Source organism: Acomys russatus, chromosome 4, assembly GCF_903995435.1.
Source record: "Acomys russatus chromosome 4, mAcoRus1.1, whole genome shotgun sequence".
Taxonomy (NCBI): Eukaryota; Metazoa; Chordata; class Mammalia; order Rodentia; family Muridae; genus Acomys; species Acomys russatus.
Window position 1 is genome coordinate 14,614,548 of NC_067140.1, and position 25,240 is coordinate 14,639,787.

General features: G+C 52.6%; 1 protein-coding gene across 1 annotated transcript in view; it reads right to left on the reverse strand.

The window, feature by feature from the left end:
* Cdh22 (cadherin 22) overlaps positions 1 to 25,240 on the reverse strand; it is a 69,416-nt gene that overhangs the window by 25,033 nt on the left and 19,143 nt on the right. The window contains exons 3-6 of the mRNA XM_051143803.1: positions 19,651 to 19,770; positions 9,072 to 9,239; positions 6,003 to 6,196; positions 4,546 to 4,799 (exon numbers count right to left, since the gene is read on the reverse strand). Coding sequence (XP_050999760.1) covers positions 4,546 to 4,799; positions 6,003 to 6,196; positions 9,072 to 9,239; positions 19,651 to 19,770 — 736 coding nt within the window. The remainder of the gene's footprint in view (positions 1 to 4,545; positions 4,800 to 6,002; positions 6,197 to 9,071; positions 9,240 to 19,650; positions 19,771 to 25,240) is intronic.

Below are 25,240 nucleotides of genomic sequence, written 5' to 3' on the forward strand. Positions count from 1 at the left end.
ACTTTTGGTGAAGTCTGGGCTGCATATGTGATCAAATCTCTCTGGGTCTCAGTTTCCCCATCTCTTCCACAGAGGATAATGGCAAGTGCCCAGACCTGAGCATACCACCTTTGCATTTCCTGTCATTTGCTTCCCCTGTGTGACCTTGAACTAGTCTTCTACCCCCTTAGTCTGTTTAAACATCTAATTCAGAGCCACTTAGCACCCTGGTATGAATTGGATGAACCGAGGGAAGGTGATTTCCTATTTGCTGGTGTGTGTGTGTGTGTGTGTGTGTAGGCATGTGGCAAACTGCAGAGGGACGTTCCACAGTCAGAGTGGAATTTTTTCTTAATTTCATTTTTCTTTTTCTTTATTTTTTTCAAGATAGGGTTTCTCTGTGTAGCCTTGGCTGTCCTGGATTCACTTTGTAGAGCAGGGTGGCCTTGAACTCACAGAGAATTCTCCCTGCCTCTGCCTCCTGAGTGCTGGGATTATAGGCATGCGCCACCGCTCCCAGATTCTTTTTATTTCATGTGCATTGGTGCTTTGCCTGCATATAGGTCTCTGCGTGGGAGGACCCTGAGTTACAGACAGGTGTGAGCTGCCATGTAGGGGCTGGGAATTGAACCCAGGTCCTTTGGAAGAGCAGCCAGTGATCTTAACCACTGAGCCATTGCTCCAGCCACCACCACCACCCTCTCCCCCCCCCCAACAGTGGATTTTAAGTGCATGAATGTGCACATGCTTGTGGGAGCCATCAGGTATCCTCCTTTGTCACTACCTTATTCTCTTCTGACAAAGTCTGAACCTAAGCTCTCTGATTGGCTGTGCTGGTGTGTATGGTCCCACGTGGCTTTTTTACATGTGTGTTGAGGATTTTAAATTCTCCCAACCCCTAGGTATTGCCCCTCCCTGTTCTGGATTGCCAAGTACACTGCCTCCTTTACCCTGGTTAGCCAGGGGCGCTGGCCTGGATGGACTCAAACTGACCCCCTTTCTCTGGCATGCACTGGACACTTCTGAGATTGCACTCCTCCCCCTCCCCCGCCCTTTGTGACCTGGATGACAAGCAAATGCCTTCTCTGGGCTGCTCAGGGTTGTAAGAGAATGGAACCCCACCAGACATCCCATGAGCTACTGACGTCACCCCCACCTTGCCGATGAGGGCGCCGAGGCCACCGGGATAAGTTGAGTGTGGCTGCTGCAGGCTGTGTCACGTGAAAGGCACAAGATTCTACTTGCCAGGCTATGGTTCCCAACCTTGAGCACATCTTCTCAAGGGGCCTTGCCTTTATTTACATCAAGGTACCATATGGATCAGCCATGGGCGTTCAGACTAGGGGGTGCATAATTAGCCTGCTGTAGACTTAGAATCTGTACCCAGAGGTGGGACTCCAGACTCGGGGTTCTTAGGAGCCTGTTGAACTAACTAAAGGAAAACCTCAATTACGGAGCCTCGGGTCCCCTTTGCCTGCAGCCTGACACTGCCAGATATTTGCATGGGCGAGAGGTGGATCAAGACCCTGGGTGTTGCTGAGCTAAAAGGAACCCAGAGAGCCCTGCCTCCTTTGCAGATGAAGGGGTGGAGGTGGGGTGGGGGGGGGTGGTGCTGAAGGAGTCAGGACTAAGGGGAGGTGATTTCATACCTGTTGTTAGGGCTGAGTGAAGGCATGTGGCAGAGCGTAGAAGGATGTGTATGGGTAGAGGAGATTTTTAAAAGGTGTGTGGTTATGTTTTTCAATAACCCATTTAGCTATGAACTCATCAATAAATTAATCCTTTGAGATCTTGGCACTTTTAAGGTCCATTGTCCCTCCTCTCTCTTCTGTTTTCCTGCCCCTTCCCTCTCCTCCCCACCTCTCTCCCTCTTCTTCCTCCTATTTCTTCCCATTCTTTTCCTCCTTTCTCTCTTCCTCCAGTTTTTCTTTTGTTCCTCGTAGAGGGGATGGCAGAGGCTGAAGCCTAAGAAGAGGCAGCTGTCCCCATAGAGTGGGGATACTACAGGGACACCATTAAGCAGTTAAGACTTGGGCAACAGGCCACAGCAGCAGCCATGCTGGCTGGTTGACTTCTGGCTGTGGGTGCCAGAGAGTGAGTGGGAGGGAAGGGCTCTGTGTGTGGCAAGGAAGGAAAAAGCTGGAAGGGCCTCAGGCACATGCACAGAGCCATGTGTCCTGTCTGAGTTGTGGGCAGCCATGAGTCCTGTATGTTTGTGGTGTGACTGTGGGTGTGACTGTGAGTGTATGTGTGTGTGTGTGTGTGTGTGTGTGTGTGTGTGCGCGCGCGCGCGCGCGTGAATGGGTGACAGTGTGCTGAAGTTAGAACAGCAAGGGCTTGAGGACCCTTAGCCCCACCCTGGCTCTGTGACCAGGCATCCTCTGTCTTGCTCTCAGGCAGGAAGCTCCCCTCCTTTGAACTGCATTTAGCGCACTATGCCAGGCACTCTCTCAGGAGAACCACCCCACCCCACCCCACCCCCATTCATTTCTCCATTCTAGGGGCACACTGATGCCCTGCCTGCCTCAGGACCCTTGCATTTGCTGTTGCTCCTTCCCACACCTCACACTCAAGAGCCTGACCACTCAACGCACAGTAACCCCTGTGATCCCAAAGCCCCCAGACCCTGTCACCCCCAGCTTCTTTATAGCCTGTATCAGCACTTAGTAACTGTTGGTGTGGATAGGATCCTGTCGTAGCACATGCAACAGTGACTCGTAGGTGGCTTGGAGACCCTTATCAGCTGCACACAGTCCCGTACCGGCCTTGCTTCTCAGGTCTGTGCCCCACAGCCAGGGAGCTCTGCCCTGAAACTGCCCTTGGCTGTGTCGCAGCACGTACCAGGCCTGGCTCTGAGATGTGCAGGGGGAAGCTGTTTGCGGTGCTAAATTGGACCTGTCTCAAGCTCCCTGCGGGTTCGTCCACATCTGAGGAGCACCAGGGACGGGGGGCCCAGCACAGGGAGATGAAGGAGGGTAAGACGCTGGTTTCAAAGTCTGTCCCTTCAGCAGGGATGAAAGAAAAGGGAACAGAGGGTGAGGAGCAAAGCGCAGAGGAGGGAGCTGCAGACAGGAACACTGACCTGACTGACCTCTCCCTTGTGTCCCCGTCCCCCGCCACCCCGCCACCGCCCTCCCTGCCATGCTTACAGAAGCCAACCTGCTCTGGTCTCCAGTTCTCTGACAAACAGGGGTGACACTGTCCTCTCCAAAGAAGGCAGCCAGAGGTCAAGTAGCATTTAAAAGCTGTGCCTGGTGCCAGAGAGGCAGGAGCTGTGTCCTTATCCTAGGCTTCTGCCTGGAGGGAGAGCTCCTATCCTATCCGCGAGACCCCGTGATATACATCTTTCTGTAACTACATCTGCACAAAAACATTCCCCTACTGGAATGCCCGGCCCCTGACCAGACCCAGAGGTCCAGCTCAGGTCTATTCCTGCCAGCTCCAAGAATTCTTCCCAGATCCCGGAGGCTGTCTCTCGGTGTGACTGACTATGGCAGCTAAGTGAGGTGGGATCTTTGCATCCCATAGGCTGGCATGTAAGACTGTACAGTCTGTCTCCCCCACCCCCACCCCACTCCGAACATAGATGATGCAGGAATGACATCCGTTCCATGTAACCGCACAATGCAATTATTTTTGTTTAATTATTCGTTTAGGTTGATTTGTTTGTTTTTTTGAGACAGGGTTTCTTTGTGTAGTCCTGGCTGTCCTGGACTCACTTTGTAGACCAGGCTGGCCTCAAACTCACAGATATATCCGCCTGCCTCATCGCCCCCCGCGCGCCCCCCACCTCCCGCCCCCAGGGCTGGGATTATAGACATGTGCCAAATGCAATTCTTAAACTTCCTTTTCTTGCCCAGCAGAGCTCAGCTTGGGCCCGTTAAGCATGTAGCAGGGAGGCTGGGAAGAAGCAGGACTCCACGGAGCCTCTTCTGCGTCCATCTGACTCTGGCTAATCCTCCCACCCTTTCTCCCTTTCTCCGTGTCTGTTTCTGCCACAACCTCTATTCCCTCTCTTTCTATCAGAGTTTTCCAACCAGGGCCTCCCTAAAGCCTGGAGTTCACAAGTTCCTCCAATGACTCCCCTCATCCCACTGCACAGCATCTCTGCCCTGCCTCGGCCTGATCCAGAACTGACTCCGGCCCTCAGGCTCCCCGGCTCTTGGGCTTTCTGGCCCTCGGGCTCCCTGGCTCTCAGGCTCCCCAGCTCTCTCTAGTGCCTCTTGTCTGCGCTGCCTGGCATCTCCTTCTCCTCCCAGGCTCTTCAGCTGGTCCCTCTTTCACCGCTGCTCTCTCTGTCTCTCTTCTCAGTCTCCCTGATGGGGAGAGCTGAGAGGAGCTGGAGCCTGCTAAGAAAAGAGGGAGAAGGCCCGTAGGATTCTGGGAAGTTCAGGGTCAGGCTGAGGTTCAAGGTGAAGTTTGACTTTCATCCTGAATCTGAGAGGAGGGTGAGGGACAGAGGAGGCCTCCATACTGCATGCAGCAAGACTTGGTTGTGAGGGTGGCGGTGGGAGGGTTTGGGCAGGACAGCAGGCAGCAGGCGTGGCCCCGGGTGGGGGGTCTCACCGGACGGGCCGGTTGGCGGCGTCGGGGTCCCGCGCCGTCACCACGCCGACCAGGGAGCCCACCTGCGCATCCTCCTGCACCTCCAGGAGGCCAGAGGGTGGCCGGAACTCGGGGGGCTCATCCACATCGGTCACGGCCACACGCACAATGGCCTGGTCTCGGAATGTGCCCAGGTCGGCGAAGCGGGGGTCCACGAACTTGTTGAGGGCTTCTAGCACCACGGTGTGTACCTGCTGTGACTCGAAGTCCAGGTGCTGGGAGAGACAGAGAAGGCTGGTCAGTAAACGGGCCTGCCAGGTGATAGATAGCACTGTCAGGAAGAGGGTACAACAAGCCAGCAGCCAAGGTCACAGTTGGCTCAGCCCACCACGGTGCTAGCTGTCAGAGGCCCAGACCAACCCTTTCCAGTGTGGTGGTGGGGGCTCGTAGGGGACTGTTTTGCCTGGAAACAGTCACTACTTTAAAAGGTTCTGATCCCCCAGGTTCCTTGTATGCCCAGTCAGAATGTCTTCGTAAGTCATTCTGTTTAATAGCCACCTGTAGGAGCGATATGGCAGCGATCTTTTATCCATGAGGAAATTGGGGCCAGAAGGGTTCAGCAACACCTGAGTAGGTGTCCCCTGGCAAGCTAGGACTCAAAGCTAGGCCAGTGTGGCTCCCAGGGCTAGGAGAGATAAATGGGGACACAGATAGGAAGTCTGCAGCCCTGGGTTCCGGACCTGGCTGTCTGCAGGTGACTGTGGACAATCAGGCAGGCCCTATTTTGGCTTTGGAGGAGTTAATGAAGCTCCCCAAGGGAATAGCACCTTGGCTGAGCTAGGGATGGTGGTGCTGGTGGTGGGGAGGCTTCCTGGAGTGCCTAAGTCTGCCGGGCAGGCAAGGAGGCTTTCTTTCCAACAGCCCAGCGTCTTCTTGCCTGAGCAATCGGGATGCAGGGAGTTGGGGGCTGGCCTAAGAATGAACAATGGCTTCTAAAACTAAGCCATTCATCAGGCGGGTCAGTGGAGCCATTGCTGGCTCCGCCACAGACACCTCAGGCACCTACTGGAGCCACCAAACTGCAGAGCGTGGGGATGAGAGAAAACTAGCCTACTGGGATGAGTCCGAGTGCTGTGGACTCTGAGAAACTATGGAGTGCCATGGCCTGTGGGCTGCGCTGGGCTCCCAACTTCTCATCTGTGACAGGGGGCCAGTCTTACAGTTGAGGCACATGGGGATCGAAAGACTGAACACAGGCCATTCCGCAGCCAGAACTCCGAGCTTGTGTTGGAGCTGTCCTAGTTGAGTGACCTTGGCAGGGCATTGAACCTCTTGGGGGCACACCGAGGTCTGCAACAACGTATGGACCAAGGCAGGGGACTCAGGTTGGGGAGCATGGCTGAGGGTATAGCCCTCAAGGCTTGGCACCCTGAGTCACTACAGTGCCTGCCTTCCCACCCTGCCCAAGGCAGCCATACCTTCTGCACTACTATGATGGCCTCCTGAGTGTCGCTGTCCGTGGTGACCTTGAATGCGTCTCCTCCGCTGCCGCTCTCTTCTCTCAGGTGATAGGTCATGTCCGTGTTCTCGCCCACATCTGAGTCCTCAGCCTTCACTCGGCCCACCGCTGTGCCGATGGGCGCTGACTCCTGTATGCTGAACTGGTACATCTCTGTGGGGAAGAGGCAAGGAGGCTGACCCAGGCCTCTGCCAAAGAAGGGGAGAGGAGGAGGAGGGGCCTGGGTGGGCCTGGGCTGGGGCTGTATCTGCACGGGGGGGGGGGTGGGGGGGGGGGGGGGGGGGAGGGGTGTGGGTTTCCCTGGACAGGTGAGAATTGCAGACTGCCCTCTGATGAAGGGCAGAGGCCATTTGGTTAGAAGTCTCTCATTCCACCCCTAGGCTTCATGGTGGATGGTATCCGGCCAACCCTGTGATCATTGATTTCTGTTTTTCCACTTGCCCAGCAAGTGGGACAGAGGAAGTTTATGATGAAGGCTCAGGCTCTGGAGCAAGTTCTGACCTGTACCCCTGTACTTCAGCTCCTTCATCTGTGAAATGGGAAGAACATCTTCCTGACAGTAGTGTTGCTATGACAACAGAGATGTTATTACCTGTGAGGTGTGAAGTATTGTGCACTGGGTTGCATAGAAATGACTAGCCTGTGCCGTCTCACACTGATGGCATTTGTGTCACCTCCCGGGAACTCTCAAACAGTGCACAGTATGAGAGGGCAGAACCTCACTGATAGAGGGGTGAAGGAATGAGCTAAAAGCAGCAGAGAGCTGGGAAAACATTCTAGACGGAAGAGATGGCAGGTGCGGCCACTCTGAAGTGAGCACTGTGTGGCAGGGATGGCCCTAGAGGGTGAAGAGGATACAGAGGGTGGTGCCAGTAGCATCCTGTTCTCTGACCAGAGCCTGCGACAACGTAAGAGTGCCTTGCTGAGTGATGGTCTGCCCAGGTCAAGTTTGGGAATTTACCTCTTGGGGCTATCAAATGCCCGGGAACCTTCATGTGGAGGGGCTGCCTCTGTCTCACGTTCGCACAGCAACCTTGAGAGGATCCTTGCTCTGACCTCTCCATAGCTCCCTACTGCCCTTGGGGTAGGCACGGCAAGTTCCTCAGCCCACCCCACAACACGCATGCTGCCAGCCCATGGGGATAGCTCAGCCCCACCGGACGGTGCAGTGACTATTCACCACAACTCATGGCTCATCTGCAGGTACCTGGCCCCCACCTGCATCTTCAGCTGCTCCTGTCCTTCCCGGGTGGCCTCCAAGAACGTTCTAGCAGGTGCTACTGCCCATCTCTCAAACTCTCTTCCTTCTGGACTGAGTGCGTGGTGTGGGAGATGAGTGTCATGGATCTCATTCACCAGACACAGCAAGCTGTCTCCTGGGTGGTCTGTGTTGGTGAGTGACTCTGCCTGCCCCCACAAGAGGCACAATGTTGGTGGTGGTGACTAAGTAAAAACCAGCTGCAGTTACAAGTAGGCAGTGTCCAGGTTCTTATAGATTAAAGACTCTAACAACATCCAGTGGTGGTGAGGATGTGGCACAAGGGGCAAGCACATTTTTTCATGAGCCTATCTTTCCCAGCAACACTAAAGAAGCATTTGCAGATGGGCACTAGGAAGCACGGGCAACTGAGTAGCTCCATCTACAAACAAGCCAAGTATCCAGCTGGATAGAGACACTGCGAATACTATACAACAAGGAAAAGGAACACAGCTAGAAGAGACAACCTGAGATTAGGGATGCAGTTTTGAAAGCCAAAGGCACACAGCAATGTATGCCACATGGTTTTACGTATCTAAGGCTCACAAAGGGGCCAGATTAGACTCAAGTGCTTGGCGGGCAATGCATAGATAGGAGAGAAGACGCTCAGAAAAGCATGGGAACTGTAGCAGCAGGCAGAGTGGTGATTGATACCATTGGCGAGGGGGCTGAGTGTCCGGGCTTTTCTAGTTTTTGCCTCTCTTTCCTCTATAGGCACAATAAAGAAACAGAGACAGGAAAGAAGAGAAGGAAGGAATGGAAGGAAGGAGGAAAAGATAGAAGAAAGGAGGGAGGGAGGGAGGAATGCATCTAGCAGCCTTTCTGCCGGGGCCTCCTCCCTACTCTGGCCCTCACATAGAGCCTGCTTGCCCAGAGCCTGTTACTGTTGGCTACCCTGAAGCTTTCCCTTTGGGAACAGGAGTGCTGGGGTCTGCCCGCCTGCCTCTGGGCCCGGTGTCTGTCGCCTGTGCCAGGGCACACCCTGTGCTGAATGGCTGCTGTGAGCTCAGCTAAGGGATTGCATCCACTTATCTTGTGGGGGTCAGCCCTCTGTGGCGGGGCTTAATATGAGAGCAGCAGACCTCGGGTAATGACTCGCCTGATAGGAATCAGCAGCTCCCAGCAGCGGCATTTAGTCTCTGCCAGCTGCAGCTGCAGCTTGCTAGTGGTGCCTGGGCCTGAGCCTGGGCCAGCCTAGCCAGTCAGGCTGACAGACAGGTGAGGGCGTGATCCAGAGAGGCCCCCTATTCCAAATTGTGCCAGAAGAGGCAAGCCTTCTCATTTCATCTGCACAGACCGCTAGCCTCCAGGCTCCAGGCTCCAGGCTCCAGGCTCCAGGCTCCAGGCTCCAGGAAACCTTGTCCTCAGACTCAGCTTCCCTGGGCTTAACTATGGGTGTTCCTCTGCCTGCATGCAGTGGCCACCCCCTCCATCAAACCCCCATCAGCCTTTAACACGTCTTTACAAGCTTGGGTCATGAATCTAGCAGTAGCTAAGAGGCCCTAAATGGCCAGCGAGAGGGCAAATGGACAGACAAGAGTGTGGGCAGGGACTTCTCAGATGGAGAGGCCACAGCAGTTCTTCTGTCCGAAAAACCAGACAGGCAGGGTTTTCCCTCTGCGGTAGCAGGCTTGAGGAATATAGGGTGAGTGGGGAAATAGAAGCACCCAGGTGGTTGTCTTCCCTTCAGGCAGGACGCTTCAATGGAAGCTGGGCCAGGAGGCTCTCATGTGGGCTGGTAGACAGACACACAGACATAACCCTACTTACTCTGCGGGAAGCGTGGTGGGTTGTCGTTGACATCAGTAACCACGATGGTGACCGTCGTGGAACCTGAGAGGCCTCCCAGCTGGCCTGCCATGTCTGTGGCTTGGATAACCACCTCATAGCGTTCCTGGCTCTCACGGTCGAGGTCAGGCACAGCTGTCCGGATCACACCTGTGGGTGAGATAGAGCGGGGGACACGGTGGCGGACTCTAGCCAGGGCCAAGGCATGGCACAGTTATGCTGGGCTGTGTATTGAAGGTCAAGGCAGAGCCATGGATACAAAAGTCACATGTGGGGTGGTTTGAATGAGGATGGCCCCCACAAGTTATATATTTTCACGTTTGGCCCCCCAAGTCAATGGAACTGTTCAGGAAGGATTAAGGGGTGTGATCTTGTTGGAGGAGGTGTGTCATTAGAGGGTGGGCTTTGAGGTTTCAAAAACCATTCCTGGTGTGCTGTCTGCCTCTGCTTATGAACCAGATGAGCTCTCAGCTACCGTTCCAGTGCCTGCCTGCTGCCTGCTGCCTGCTGCCTGCTGCCTGCTGCCTGCTGCCTTGCTCCTCACCATGACAGTCACGGATCCTCACAGTCTGGAGCTGTGAGTCCCAATGAAATGTTTGGGGTCAGGGTGGCTTGACAAGGTCTCTCTGTGTAGCCTTGGCTGTCCTAGACTCTCTTGGTAGACTAGGCTGGCCTTGAACTCACAGAGATCTACCTGCTTCTGCTCCTGAGTGCTGGGATTAAAGGTGTGCGCCACCATGCCTGGCTAAATGTTTTTCTTTTACAGATTGCCTTGGTAACTAAGATGTGGCCATTGGGCTCCCAGAGCTCCTCAGCCAGTGCACACTTCAACATAGACACCCTCACACTTCTCTCACACACATAGTCCCACACTGGGCAATCAGACAAGCAGATGAGTTTTCTGCACCTTCTCCATACCCCCCCCCCCCCCGCCGCCCTCCCGCCACATGCCTCTACACACCAACAGATTAACACCCTGCCACATGTGTACACATACTTCCACATACAGACTTGTGCTTCAAACAAAAGACCACTTGGTTTTGCTGAGAGGAGGCCTGTGGAACAGAATTCACCCTGGGTATCCTCCCTGGGTAGCCAATCCAATAGCGGGTCTCAGTTTCCCCCCAAGATCTGGTATGTGTGAGCAGGGCGCCTGCATGGCTTGTTAGTGACCTGCAGAGGTTGGTACCAAGCACCTGCTTGGAGTGTTTAGCATTTAAGCAACAGTCACCGAGGGTCACATTCACTTGTGCACAGGTGTGCCTTATACAAAGAGACCACAGTCACACATGCCTGTTCATGTGCCCCCCTGCTCATCCCCCACTCCTCCCCCACCCCCAAGCCTGGGTTCTCCATCCAGGCCACAGAGAAGAGCTAAACAGACCATCTTCCTAGCTGCTCCTGTGTAGAAGCAGAAATGGAGATTCTGAAGGTTAACTCCGCGGAGAAGATGGTCAGGCCTCATTTCCTGTCACTGTTAGAGCCTCGGTTAGGAGGGGGGTTGATGAGGCATTCAGAGCCTCTCCTGATGCCCCCTTCAACCTGCCAAGCACAGGTGGTGACAGGTGGTGCCCGGGTCTGAGTGCCAGGTGGAGTCATGCACCAGCAGCCCCAAGATGCGCCCCATAAAACCTGTGCTCCGGCTCCTGATGTCATCAAGTCCCCAGATTCCAGTAAAGGTAATGGGACAAGAGGAGAGGCCGGTGTGTGTTGTGTGTGTGTGTGTTGTGTAAGTTATATGGTGTGTGTGTGTGTGTGTGTGTGTGTGTGTGTGTGTGTAGTGTGTGTATATAGTGTATGTTTATGGTGTGTGCTGTGTGTGGTATGTATGTGTGTGTGCTGTGTGTGTAAGGTATATGTAATATATGGCATGTGATATGTATGTGTGTGTGTGTTGTGTGTGTGTGTGGTATGCATTGTGTGGTATGTGTGGTGTGTGCTGTGTGTGGTGTGTATGTAATGTGTGTGTGTAGTATGTGTGATATGTGTGGTATATGTGGTATGTGTGCGTATAGTGTGTGGTGTGTGGTGTGTCATGTGTGTGGTGTGTATGTGTGTTTGTCATGTGTTATGTATGTGTGTAGTGTGCGTGTGTGACGTGTGTGCAGTGTGTGTATGTTGCATGTTGTATATGTGATGTGGAGTGTGGTGTGTGTGTGTGTGTGTGTGTGTGTGTGTGGTGTATTATGCAACTGGGGTAGGCAGTGCTCAGGGTGATCTGCTTTTCTGATCGCAGAAGGAAGGAAAGAATATAAGGGGAAGAAAGAAGGGAAGAGGGAGAGGGGGGAGAGAGAAGCTCAGGACCCTGGGGAGAGACAGATGTTTGGAGAGGGGGTCCTTTTGAGACAGAAAAGAAGAGAAGGAAAGCAGGAAAGGGCCAGAACCAAAGAGAAAAGAGGGTAACAGAGAGAGAAAGAGAAAAAAGGTAATGCTTGTCAGAGCCAGATCGAGTAGTCAATGCTGACAGACAACAGGAAGCAAGGACAAATGGCAGACAGGTATAGTGGCCACCAGGTTGTCAGGTGAGGTGCAAGGCAGGGAGGCAGGGAAGGAAGAAGGCTGACTGTTGTTGTTCCGAGAGAGGGTCTTGTATCTCAGGCTCGTCTTGAACTCCTGATCCTCCTGCCTCCACCTCCCGAGTGCTGGAATGCACTTATGTGCACCACATCCAGCAGGGAGCTGACTAGCTGGATGCTTGAAGGCCACTTTACATCTAGGGCTACCCTGAATGGTAGTCTGATAGCAGGATTTAGGGCCACTGTGTATCTCAAAGCTCAGCATCTCCAGCTCTGAGTGGGGGGCTGAAGTAGAACTCTGGCTCTTCCAGAGCAGTTGAGGAGGGCCCCATATAGCCAGCTTCCATGTTGTCCAGAGAGACCAGGAACATGATCTCTCATAGCGAATGAGGTTCAGGAGTCTCTGGGCATCCTGGAGTGGGCAGCAGGGGCCATGTGGCCTCTAGACCCTGTCCTGAGTCACCCACGAGGTGAAGTTGCTATGGTGATATTTCTGATGAAACTCATTTTCCAGTACCCACAACCTTGGGTCAGTCCTGCCCACTGGATCTGGCCTTGAGCATGTGGCATGCTCCGGCTTAGGGATCTTTTCTCTAGGAATCCCGAGGCCCCTGCACACTGACGCAGGATGAAAGGAGCACGGGGCGAGGCCTAGGCTTGCCAGCCGAGTCAACCCTCAACTTTCTGACAGCCATGGCTGTCCCACAAATGACTCTCCCAAAAGACCTGTTCACTCAGTCCACACAACCGGACAAAGAATAAGCCACTGGGTTAGTCTTAGGTAACTAATAGAGAAATCTGATTAGCTGAGCTGTCCTGGGCTGGCTGGGTCGAGACTAGTGCTTCCCCAGGGGAATTACTTGGCTGAGAGGGAGGTCCAAGATGACCTCACCTTCCCTCTATCTGCTGGGACAAGGGCTCCCTCTCCCTCCAGTCATCTGCCATCCTTCTGTGAGGTGGACTGTGTTCTAAGAGAACGGAAGTAGAAGGACGAGAGGGCTTGGGGACAGCTCAGCAGGTAAAGGAAGATGCTTCTTAGCCCATGACCTGAGTTCTGTTCTCACGCGGTAGGAAGAGGGAACCAAGTCCCACATACCCACGCATTGTCCTCTGATCTCTATACGCACGCCTACACACGTGCACACACACAAGATGAGTGCACAAACACATGCAAAAAAGATACTTTTTAAAAATGAAAGACAGCTGGGCGGTGGTGGCACATGCCTTTAATCCCAGCACTTCGGAGGCAGAGGCAGGTGGATCGTTGTGAGTTCGAGGCCAGCCTGGTCTACAAAGCAAGTCCAGGACAGCCAAGGCTAACACAGAGAGACCCTGTCTTCAAAAACAAACAAACAAACAAAAAGATCTAATCATGGAATCTACATAAATCTGTATGTAGATGTTTCTGTCGCTTCCTATTGGGTAGAAGCAGACCACCAGATTCAAGGGTGGGCAAGTGGACATCGTGCCTCACTAGTTGGCTGGGATGGGGGTGGGGGCGACAAGCCACACTGCAGTAAGCCTTCCGTATCGGCATTAGCAGGTTTTCAAATTTGCAGGTCCACCCTCCTTGGATACAGCCAACCACATATGGAAAAATATGAAGAAAGATAACTGTGCCTGCGCTGCACACACAGTGCTTTGCCCTCGATGCTATTCCCTGAGCAGGAGAGTGAGACGCCAACTTCCTACATTCACTTCATGTACAGTGTCCTCAGTCCTCTGGGGATGACTTAGAGTACATGAAAGGATGTGTGAGGTGACAGGCCGGCACCACGTCACCTTACGCTTCAACAGCCTTGGAGGCTTGGATCCAACCCCTGTCAGATACCGAAAGATGAATGCACAGGGAGGGAGGCGTGGATGGGGGCACAAAACTCCCAATCATCCCATGATCTTGTTCATCCGTTATTCATTCGTTCGTTTGACACTTGCTGAGGGTCTGTCATGTGCTAGGAACACACGGCATTGGATATGAAGGACGTAAAAAGGATCGATTGGGCCAGGCAGACACAGGCGTGGCTAGTCTCTCCACTGCTTACAAACCCACCCTGACTTTGGATAAGTTCTTGGACCCTATCTGAGTCTGTTCCCTGTTCTATGAGATGAGATGGCTTCTTGCCAGGATCCAGAATTACCTAGGAGGCAGGTCTCTAGGCACACCTGTACAGGGTTATCTTGATAATGTTAATTGAACTGGGGAAAACCCATCTTAATTATGGTGGGACCATTCCTGTACTGCACAGTATGGGAGAGGGAGGGGCAGCTTGCATTTGTTACAGAGTGTGGGTGCACTGTGACCTGGCTACTTCAACCTGCTGCCTTGGCTTCCTGCTGTGATGGGCTGCGAACCCTTTCTGGCTTAAGTTTTTTTTTTAAAGGACATTTTATCATAGCAAGAGAAAACAACACCTGCCCCTGGGGGCTGCTGAGGCATTGATGAGTCAGGGCTTGTGTGTGTGTGTGTGTGTGTGTGTGTGTGACTTTGAATGAAATGTTCCTCAAAAGTGTCAGGCATTTGAATATTTGGTCCCCAGTTGGCAGCTGTTTGGGGGAAGAATCAGGCGATGTGGCCTTGCTGGAGGAGGTGTTTCACAAAGGGTGGGCTTCAAGGTTCCAAAGGATTCTCACTATTTTGAGTGTTCCCTCTCTGCTTTCTTTCTGACTGTGATAACAAACATGAGCTGTCCCTGCCACCGTGCTTTTGCTCAGCCATTGTGGACTATAGTCCCCTGGAACCTTTGGTCCTTCTATACCTAAACGTTCTATAAGTAACTAAGACAGTATGCTTGGGGACGCAGGCACGCACGTGTCACAGCGCACTTGTTGAAGGCAGAGGACAAGGTTGAGTATCCATTCTCACCTTTCGTCTTGTTGGAGACAGGGTGTGGTGCTCTCTGCTTAGAACCCCAATCTTTGGCCTGCAAGTGCCTGAACATTCTGTCTCTGTTTCTTCTCTCACTATAGGACTGTTGAGGTTACACACACACACACACCATACACACACATGTACATACATACACATACACACAGCACACACACATACACCACACACATACACACACACATACACACACAAAAATGCACATACATATACACACAGCACACACACATATATACACACACACCATACTCCATACACACACAACATACACACATACACACACATACACACACTCCATACACACACACCACACATGCACATACACATACATATACACATAGCGCACACACACACACACCATACTCCATACACACACAATCACACACACACACCACACACTCCATACACACACACACACCACACACGCACATACACACATAACAAACACACACACACATACACACAGCATGCACATACATACACACAAACACACACACATACACACACACACACTGCTACTACCTCTAGCTTTATGTGGTTCTAGGGATGTGACCTCAGGGCCTCAAGCTGGCACTTTATCCACTGAGCCATCTCTTCAGCCCAGGTCTCACATTTCAGAGACTCCTGGCACAGCTTTTTTCTTTGCACCTTGGGTTGGGCACACTTATGGACAAGCCCCAGGGGCTGGAGATTCAGGCTGGTCTTTTGTCAGCCTAAGGTTATCTACAGGGCTTGGGGTGAAGCGCAACTGAACTCTTTTTTTTTTTTTTTTTTTCTTGGTTTTTCGAGACAGGGTTTCTCTTTACTGTCCTGGACTCACTTTTGTAGACCAGGTTGGCCTTGAACTCACAGCGATCTCCCTGTCTCTGCCTCCCAAATGCTGGGATTAAAGGTGTGCGCCACCACCAACCGGCAGCAATTGTATTCTTTGAGTGGCCTCTTCTGCCTCCTCCCTGTCCTCCTCACCCAGATGGCTGTTTCTAGTTTCTCTGTCGGAACAAAAGCCTACAAGGCTTGAAGTGGAGAAGAGTTCACTACCCCGACCCCAGGACCCAGCACACAGCAGATGCTTAGCAGGTCGGAGTTGTATCCCCTCTAGGACCAATGGCCATCCTTGGCACAGGGGTGACTTTGTGGTCAAGGTCATGACATCTCTGAGGGAGTCTCTCGGCTCATGCTGAAGTGGTGGTAGGCTGCCCATTGCCGTGTTCTGACTCAGTACTCCCAGGCCCAATTGTTGTCTTTGCCAACCCGTCCATCTCTTCGAGATGCTGCAGAAGGGGACCTGGACCCTGCATGACGCCTCATTAGTCCGCAAATGCCATCCCTGTCGCCCCTGTGGGGGGTTGGCTGGCAGGCCTGGCCTTTAAAACACACAAGTTAATTCCTCCTCTGGCACTGGGCCCCATGGCGCAGCCCCTCCTCCTCCTCCTCCCTTCCTCACACCTTCCTCTCAGGCCTCAATGCGGCTCTGCTCCCTGCTAGCTGCGCAGCGAGAACAGACTGTACCTCTCAGTGGCAGCTAAATATAGCCCTGCATCGGCGAATATTCCTGGCTAGGAAAATGGAGCTGGGGCTGGCAGTGGTGCCAGGGTGACTGTAGCACTAGGGTTGGGGTACGGGGTGGGGGGGGTGAGATCCAGTAAATCCTGAGAAATGTCAGAGTGGACCCTTTCAGATGCAGATGCTGAGATTGCAAAAAGTACCCCACTGGGACTCCTTCACCTGGCTTGAAAGAAGTCCCTTTTCTGCTTTCCTGGGCCTGTGGATTCCTCACCTGTCACATCCATTTTGACCCTTCTGAGCAGTGTGTGGGGGGTACCCCTCAGAAAGTGGAAGCCTCTGCACTCTCATAGAGTCTAACCTTTTACCTGCCCGTCCTAAAATTCAGTCCTGGCTCTGGCACACTCCCTTCCCAAATACTCCATAATCTTCTTACTCTGACCTATGACTTTGTAGCTCGAGCTGGCCACAAACTCACAGACACCCCTGTACCAAGGGCTATGTTGAGCGCATCACACACTCCTCATCCGTCCGCATGACCTCGCGGCTTATCCCTGGAATCCCCATGGCCCTCTCACTTCACCTGGGTCTGTGTTCCAAGGTCACAGAAGAGCCTGCTCCAGTGTGTGCATCTCCATCTAATCCTTACTCTTTGCTGGAGCCCATCTCGGTCCAGCATTATGCTTTACTCGGCATGTACTTGTTTTGTGTATTTCTTTCTCCAGTAGAACCTCCTGGAGGGCAGTCTTGGATAACCTACTGCTGTCTCCCTAGCGCCCAGTGCACACCTAGGCCTGAGGTGACCTCTCATTTAGTATCCGAAGGAATGAAAGAGGTCTCGCCCTGCATTCCTACAAGCTCATGAGTACAGGGTGGGGGATGGGCGCTAAAGAAAGCCGAAGATGCGCAAGAGAGAAAAGGGGGCACAGCGATATCTGGCAAAGGGCAGGCATTGGGCAGGTTGGAGCCCCTGATCCCCCCTTCACCTAAGTCTCCCATAGTTATAGGAGATTTCAAAAGCCTCAACCATTCTCAGAGCTCCATGTTCATAATTTAGATGGGTGGCTGAAACTTCTAGAAATTTCTTTCCCTCTCTTCCCTCATAATGCTGGCATAGTTAAAGCTGGATTATTATTTTTAGACACTTGTTTATTTTTATTTTGCATGTATGAATGCTTGCCTGTGAGTATGTATGTGTTCCATATGCATGCAGTGTCTGTGGAGACCAGAAAAGGGTGTCAGATGCCGAGCACTAGAGTTACAGATAGCTGTAAGCAGCCATGTGGTGCTGGGAACTGAACTTGAGTCTTCTAGAAGATCAGCCAGTGCTCTTACTTGCTGCACCATCTCTCCAGTTCCTAAAGCTGGACTCTTTAGCTCTGCTCCAGACCCTGGGACACGCTGGCCAACCTCTTTCCTGTAGACTCCTCTCAATTCACTTCCTCCTGTTTCCACAGGAGGCACCCGCTGATGTACACGTCTCTAGGACACCAGGGTGAGGGAGGACACATGATCTGGTCTGTCTAATGTCTGGCCCTTGTGGGATCTCACTGCATCCCTTCTCTTTCTTCAGCATCTCTACCCACTCAATCCCAATCTTCAACAACTCCAGCCTCCTAACATCCGAGTGGGTGTTGGGCAAGTACCAGCTTTTGACTTTTGTCTTTGGGAGCTCTGTGTTTGGGACACCTGGGCTCTAGGGCCTCTCTGCCTCCAATTTCTGTCTCTGAGCCAAGCTCACTTGCTGCCACCCAAGGGATCTTGTTAAAATGAAAACCTGAACACGTCACTTCCCTGCTCAGAAGTCATCAATGAACCCACAGCATCAGTGAGGAGGAGAGAACCGGGGCACGGCATTCTGAGGGAGGGGAGTGTCATCTGGCACCTCTAGGCATTATCTGTTGAGATTCCAAATGCATGTGCTCTGTGACCCAGCATTTTCACTTCCTGAAAATTACCCTGCAGATACACTCACACCGGCACAAAATAATGCATGTGTGAGGTTATTCACGGTAGCACTGTTTGTTGCAGCAAATGATTGGAAATGGGGTACATGTCCATCAGGAGGGGACTAGTGAAATAAATTTCAGTATATCCATAACAGGCATTAAATAAAAGAATAAGGGTGCTCTTTGTGGACTGATATGGAACCATCTTTAAGATGTATTGTTAAGAAAAAGCAGCAAGCTACTATGTGTACAGTGTGTTTATAGCCACCTTCCGTGCAAAGCAAAAAAAAAAAAAAAAAAAAAAAAAAAAAAAAGAGATAAACACATGTGCCCCATTTCCTTGTACATGCATAGCACAGCTCTGCAAATATCCACAAGAAAATTACATCGGTTGCCTTGGGGACACAGGCAAACCGGCTTGGGGGCCAGTTGAGGTGAAGGATTGCTGCTAAACACTCATTTGAACTTTTTGAATTTTGAACCCTGAGATGTTCTATTTTCAAAATGACTTAATGTTTTTCAAGTGAATGAGTCTGAGACTGTCCAGACTGTACACATCAGCCGCTACCTGTGGGGCTGCGGGAGCTGGGGCATGGGGAGGGGAGCACTCTTTTCTTAGCATGTCTTTACCATTTGAATGTTTTCCTGAAATGTGTTGCTTTTGCAAGGAGGCAAGAATAAGGAGGACAGTGTGTGTAAGAGAACAATTAAACAGAAGCCGTAGTCTAGATTCCTCCCTCTCCTCCCCAAACCAAACCAAACAAACACACGAACAAGCCAATTCCATCACCCACACCCATACCCACACACACACACACACACACACACACACACACACACACACACACACTGTCCTTAGATTCAACTTGAGCTTCTGAGCTCTGCCAGCTTGGACACGTTCAGCCCCACGTCCCCACTCCCAGCTTTCACCTGCCCCATGCCCTCTCTTTGGGTGCCCTCCCTCACCTCTCCATCTGAGGTTTCATTGTTGGATACGTCAGATTCTAATCGTCGCAGCAAATGTCTATCCTATGCTTTCAGTTCCATGGGTCACCCATAGCCATCCCTGCTTCCTCCTAGCCCTGGGGCAGTGAGAATGTCCTGCCGGAGCCGGAGCCGTTGTCAGCTGTGTGACATCAGCTTAGTGCCCTGCCTCTCTGAGCCTCTGTCTTCACTGGCACTCTCCCAGGGCTCTCAGGGAATCATCGGGGTCTAAGTTCAGGGTGAATGGAGAGGGGGGTGGTGGGAACTGCACTGTCGCTCCGTGGTGCGGGTGTGTGAGGGCTAAATAAGAAACGTGTCACTTCATCTTTCCATTGGATCAACAGCAGCCATGGGAGCTGAGCTTCATACCTGCCTAAAGGGAGCTCCTCCCAGAACACACTGGTGGCTCCGTAACACACCACAATCAGTTTAGTCCCAAGGGGCCAAGTTCAGACACATGAGGCCCTTACAGGGTATGGACAGCTGTGCCTCTTGCCTTTCCCTTTTACTCCTCTTCTTGGAGGAGACTCCACCCACTTTCCCCTGCTCTCCCCTCTTTGTGTGTGGCTGCCCACCCTCCCACAACCCTAGTATCTCTTGGAACCCAAGACGGGCGCCCTATGCATGCTCTGTGCTTCCTCAGTATTGCTGGGTCAACAAGCTTGGTGATCAGCCCTGGGCTCTACCTCTCTGACCACGCCCCCTGCCCCAGCCCCGCCCCTCACCTGTCTTGGGGTCCACTGTGAAATGGTGCTCGCCGTCCAGCACACTGTACACCAGCCGGGCGCTGCTGCCGTAAGTGGGGTCATCCGCATCAGAGGCCATCACCTGCATCACGGACGTGCCTGGGCCCGGAGGACCAAGCAAGACAATGGTCATACAGCGGTCACCTGGAACTTTGCGGCCCTGTCCCCTCCCTGTCCCAGGGAAACTATGAGAGAAGGAGACCCTTTGGGAATGTACCTTAAGGTCATTGGCCTGCCACTTATATTGAGGCCCAACCTGCTTCGTGACCCATGGCCTTCCTAGGGACACAGGTGACCATGTAGTCATATGTGGATTGAGGTACTCTTTGGTTCCCAGATGTAGGACCAACAAGGGAATTTTGGTTTCTCCTTCAAAATGGGCAGAACGCCAGGCCTTGGCCTGCAGGGCAAGTGGGCGGATGGATCTGATATCCCCAGTACCGTGCAGCTGAGGGCAGTCCCTCAAAGGCGGAAGCAGGGAGCACAGTCATTATCTACATAGTTATGAGGCACCGTCAGAACTGGGACTAGAAAGCAGGCCCCTGGGGGCTTTTAGTCACTCTAGCCCCTCTGGATTCATTTTGGACTCTGCCACCTGTCTTCCATCTCGGCAGCAGAGAGCAGAAGTACAGCCAAGCTCACCAGGCCTCAGAGACTGGCGTTTCCTGGCCCCCAGGCAGGAGGATGAGAGTGGCTAGCTCCCCCCCCCTTTGGAAAGTGGTTAGCTATAGGCCACCATGCCCTCTTGCCCCTCCCCACGATGCCCAGACAGCTCTGCCCCCCACAAGCCACACACACACTTTTCCTCATGCTCTGCACGTAGGCTGCTGGGGAGAGCATAAATTGGATAAAAGTCCATCAAACAGCGGCAATTAAGTTATTGATTTTCGACGCTGCCTCATTAAACCGGGAGCTTCTCCCGGCCTGTCCCAGAGATGGCTCTAATTTGACATCATGTTCAATTTGACGAAAGCAGGGCTTGGGACGTGAGGCTGGATCAGTGGGGGAAGGGCAGATGTAACAACCATGGGAACCTCTCTAGAAAAAAAAAAGTGTGTATGTGTGTGTGTGTGTGTGTGTGATGGGGAGAGTTTTGGAGTTCAGGCTATGACTCAAAGGGGAGGAGACTGAAACCCTACACCTGGGTGATGTCCTCAGCTGGATGTGCTGGGTGAGACCCTCTTGGGGTTGAGCTGGGCTCCCTGGACCAGCAAGCAGCCTGCTGGGAGGTGAGGCCAGTTCACTGCTTGGCTAATGAGGAAGTCTGCAAGTGCCAGTACAGCAATTCTGCTGAGCCCAGCCTGCTGCCCGCCTCTCCCGCCTCCAGCCCCGGGGCCCTCCATCATCCCAGACAGACACATGTATTTATTTTTCACTCCTTTGCATTTCTCATTTTCCTCTCAGGGTCCCCCTCCCAGCTGCCGGAGCCTCCCAAGCAGGGCCTGCAATGCACCTCTCTTTGCCGACTTCATGCCAACCACACTTGAGTTGCCCCCAGAAGTTGAGGAGAGAGAGCAAACACTTCCCTATGATGCTATGCCCGAGGCTTGCCAACTCAGGGCCAAGGACACAGCTCCAGCTGCAGAGGAAGGAAGGAAGGATTTTCTGTTGAGCACCTACTGCGTACCTGGAGCCACAGCCCCTTATGGCATTTCTAGTCCATACAGTATCTTGGGGGTGCGTGGTAAACCTCTGATGTTACAGGTGAGGAAGTGGGCCAGATAGAAAAGAGTTGTCTGAGTGTACAGAGAGAGGACATGGTGGGATTTGAACACAGGGCTACATTGTCAGAGCCCTTTTGGGCTCTGTGTCAGTGCAGGTGCAGTGACTTTGGGGGTGAGTCTGGTGTGCTGAGCCATCATCATTGATGGACCTTGATCTGAGACAAGCCATGAACACCCTCAACACCCTCCCAAGCTCTTGAGACCGTGTTAAGAATACAAATTGTTTCAGAACCAAGAACACCACCCAGCAGACGTAAGAACCGAATGTCTGCAGGTGGCAGTCTCAGGAGGCTCCCCCCCCCCTGCGCATCACCCCCTCTCCAGCTGTGTACAGTGGTGCAGCCAGGCTTCCCTCACAGAGGCATCGGAGTGGGAGAGGATACAAGAAGTGTCAGGCTCTCGATGGGTGCTCGATAAATAGGGCTGCCTCCCTGTCTCTTCCCTGCCTATTCCTTCCACCCCACAGGCAAGTCACAATGCTGGGCTTAGTGACTCCCTGGGGACATGGCTGAGCGCACTCTCTCTCTCTCCCTGACTGCATCCCAGGGACTCCCTTGGGGATGCTGGAATCATTTCCCCAATCCGGGATTCTTTATGGCAGCCATTACAGTTAATGCCGAAACGTGGGCATGGTGAAGGGTCAGTGATTCACCAGGGCTCCCCCAGGCCCCGAAGAAATGGCTTTCCTAGGCCACACATCCTCTCCCCGCCAGTCAGGAGCTCCCTGGAGTTGTCTCAAAGAAGGGTACCAGGCTAGAGGCAGCTATGAGATCACCTTGGGGTTGTCCCCTAGGTCAATCGTCACAGCTTCTGCCAAGCAGCCCACAATGCACTGTCATGCTTCTTCTGTGGTATAGATGCAGGCCTGGGTGGAGGACAAATCTCGCTTTCTGGCTTTTGTGTACATATTCATTCTATGGCCCAACACCAAGCCACCAACGTGGTGTCAAGTGTCCCACAGAATTCCTAAAAGTCAGTGTGTAGCTCTTGTGAGTGGAAACCCACGCTCAGATATTATTACTCAACAACAGCAATAGCATTACTTATACAGAATAATTACTTCATACCACACACTGTGCTACGAGCCCTTTACATACATAATCACATGAAATCTACACAAGATTTCCAGAGCCTCAGCTGGGTGTGCTGGCACATGCCTTTAACCCCAGCACTCGAGGAGGCAGAAGCAGGTGGATCTCTGTGAGTTTGAGGCCAGCTTGGTCTAAAAAGTGAGTCCAGGACAGCCAAGGCTACACAGAGAAACCCTGTCTCAAAAAATCAAAACCAAAACCAAACCAAAAAATAAAAATCCAGAACTAGATGACTAACAGCTATGATCCCAACGTTCAAGGGGCCATAAATTTGGGGCCAGGCTGGGCTACAGAATGAGTTCCTATCTCAAGAAACAAACAAACAAAAAAAACCAAACAAAAATCCACTTTACAACTGAGTCTGAGTTGGATGATAAATCTCTTAGCACTCAGTTTTCTGATTTGTGAGGCAGAAATTAAGAGTGTTGGATCCTGTCAAGAGCTTGGACTCCTATGGTCAGCACCAAGGACAGTGCCTGCCGAAGGTCCGCTGGCTGGGAGGTCGGTCGGTGAGGCAGGATTTCAAAACAGGGTGGATCTGAAGTCAAAACTCACACGTCCTGCCTTCCGGGTATAAAGAGACTGGAGCTGAGAAAAACTGCTGAGTGAAAGATGGAAGACTCTGAGAAAGTAGAAGGCAGGAGTGGAATTCAGGTTCTTCAAGCCAACCTGTCTCAGATGGGCGGGGCTGGGAAGATGGGTGGGCTGCTGTCCAGGGTGCTGCATGGTCCAGTCTCCGCCGCCTGCCCCCCCCCCCCCGCCCCCTCGCCCATCCCCACTCCTCATGCCCTCCCCACAGAGCCACCTGCCTGATTTTGGGCAAATGGGATCTCGGGGACCAGAGATCCATCCAGGCAGAATGTTGGATCTGGGGAGTCTGTTCCTTAGAAAGCGCAGACTCCAATGGTGCCAGCCTGGCCACACATTAGCATCCTCTGGGAGCAGGAAAAAAAAAAAACAAAACCTGACGCAGAGCCTCGTTCCTCACCAGTTAAATAGGATTCTATGGGTGGAGCCCAGGCAAGGGCATTTTTTTATAGGTTACTTGCAGAGCTCAGAATGGATGTAGTGTGGATCTCCCTGTCTCCCCCTCCCCCTCCCGTCTGAACTAGGAAGGGAACTGAGTAAAAGAAGGGCTCAATGACACCCTGAGGTCACGTCTCCAGTACGCAATAGGGAGAGATTTCAACCCAGATCTTCCTGGCCAGGATGTCACCATCCGGACACACTGGACTTGCATTGAAGATGACATAAAAAAGTACAGCAAGCCTGAGTTGTGCTCCAGGTCCTTAAAGCTCCTCCCAGCTGAAGCCAGTGTGAGACGTGGGACCTTCTAAGAGGTGGCATCCCACACACTTCCAGGAAGTGTACCTGGGCTCCTGCATTACAGTTCTGGGTCACATCCCAGCACATCCTTGCTCTTGCCTTTGTTTCCCTCTGTGCTTAGAAGAGATGATGGATTTAAGAGGCAAATGGGCCAGGTAGATACTGGACCTCATTTTCCATTCTCTGGATGGTCAGGAGGCACTTAGGGGTGTGTCCTTGGCCCTGAGTAGGAGACCACCGGACACCAGAGAGAGGGCCCTTGCCTGCTACTCATATCTGATATATCCGATGGTTCTGTTGTCATTCATTCTGGCTGGTCTCTTAAAACAGGGTATCCATGGAGTACAGGCGCCCCTCCACACACACACACACACACACACACACACACACACACACACACACACACAGGCTCCTGGAGGAGGCGCTGCTGTGTGGAGTGGAGCTGGAAGGCCACTCTCACCCCAACACTTTCCCAGGCTCCACATGTGGCTGCAGGACCCCCACCCCAGAGGCTCCCTATCCGTCAAGCGTCAATAATAGTTTATCTTGAGTGCATCCAGGACGTGGAGACCCCTTAATGAGATTAAAGAGATTAAATGCTTTGGCAAAGCTCGGAGTCCTCCCCTGGCTGAGGCGACCGAGTGTCATTATTATGAAGATGTTTCTAATTGTCATTTCCTTTACCTCCCCGCTACCCCGCTGGGCCTGGGGATACCCTGGGCTCACGTTTAGCTTCTCCAACATTTGTAAAAACAGAATCCTACCCCCTGCTGCTGCCAGCACTGTGTGGAATGCTTTCTATTAAAATTTAAAAACCACTTGTCGAGTCCCCGGGAACACTCAGATTGCGCAGGAAGCAAGCCCCTTCTCCAACCCCGCCCTTCGGCCTCCTCCCAGCTCCCTCTTAGATCATCACTTATAATGTGGGCTGGCTGGTCTGGTCTTGACCTTGCTTCTAGCTGCCCAGCTGGGGCGCTCTAATGTAGATGAATGATCCGCCGGGGACGTGGGGGGGAAGTAGCTGCAAGGGAAGGGGTGGGGGCGGGGATTGCGGGACAGGGGAGGAGGAGACCAGTCCAGAGACCAGCAACAGGGGAGGTGACACAGAAGAGGAGGGGCAGGAAAGTGGGTCAGGGTGGTGAGATGAGGGGCGGGATACTTAAGGACAGAAAGTGGGGCAGCTACTATGGCAGGAAGAGGTAGAATAAGAAATTTAGCAAGCTAGAGTCACAGAAATGAGATAAAGGTGGTAGCACACAGGAAAGTGGGGCGTAGCATGAGGTGAGGGAATCTTTTTCAGGGTCTTTTAATTCTTTCCCCTCACTGTATCTTTCCTTATGGTTCCCAGCCAAAAGCTTGTCCGGTTAGGCAAATGCTGTGTGTGTATCTAATCTGTTGCCCCTCAAAAAGGGCTTTTCCTGATACCCT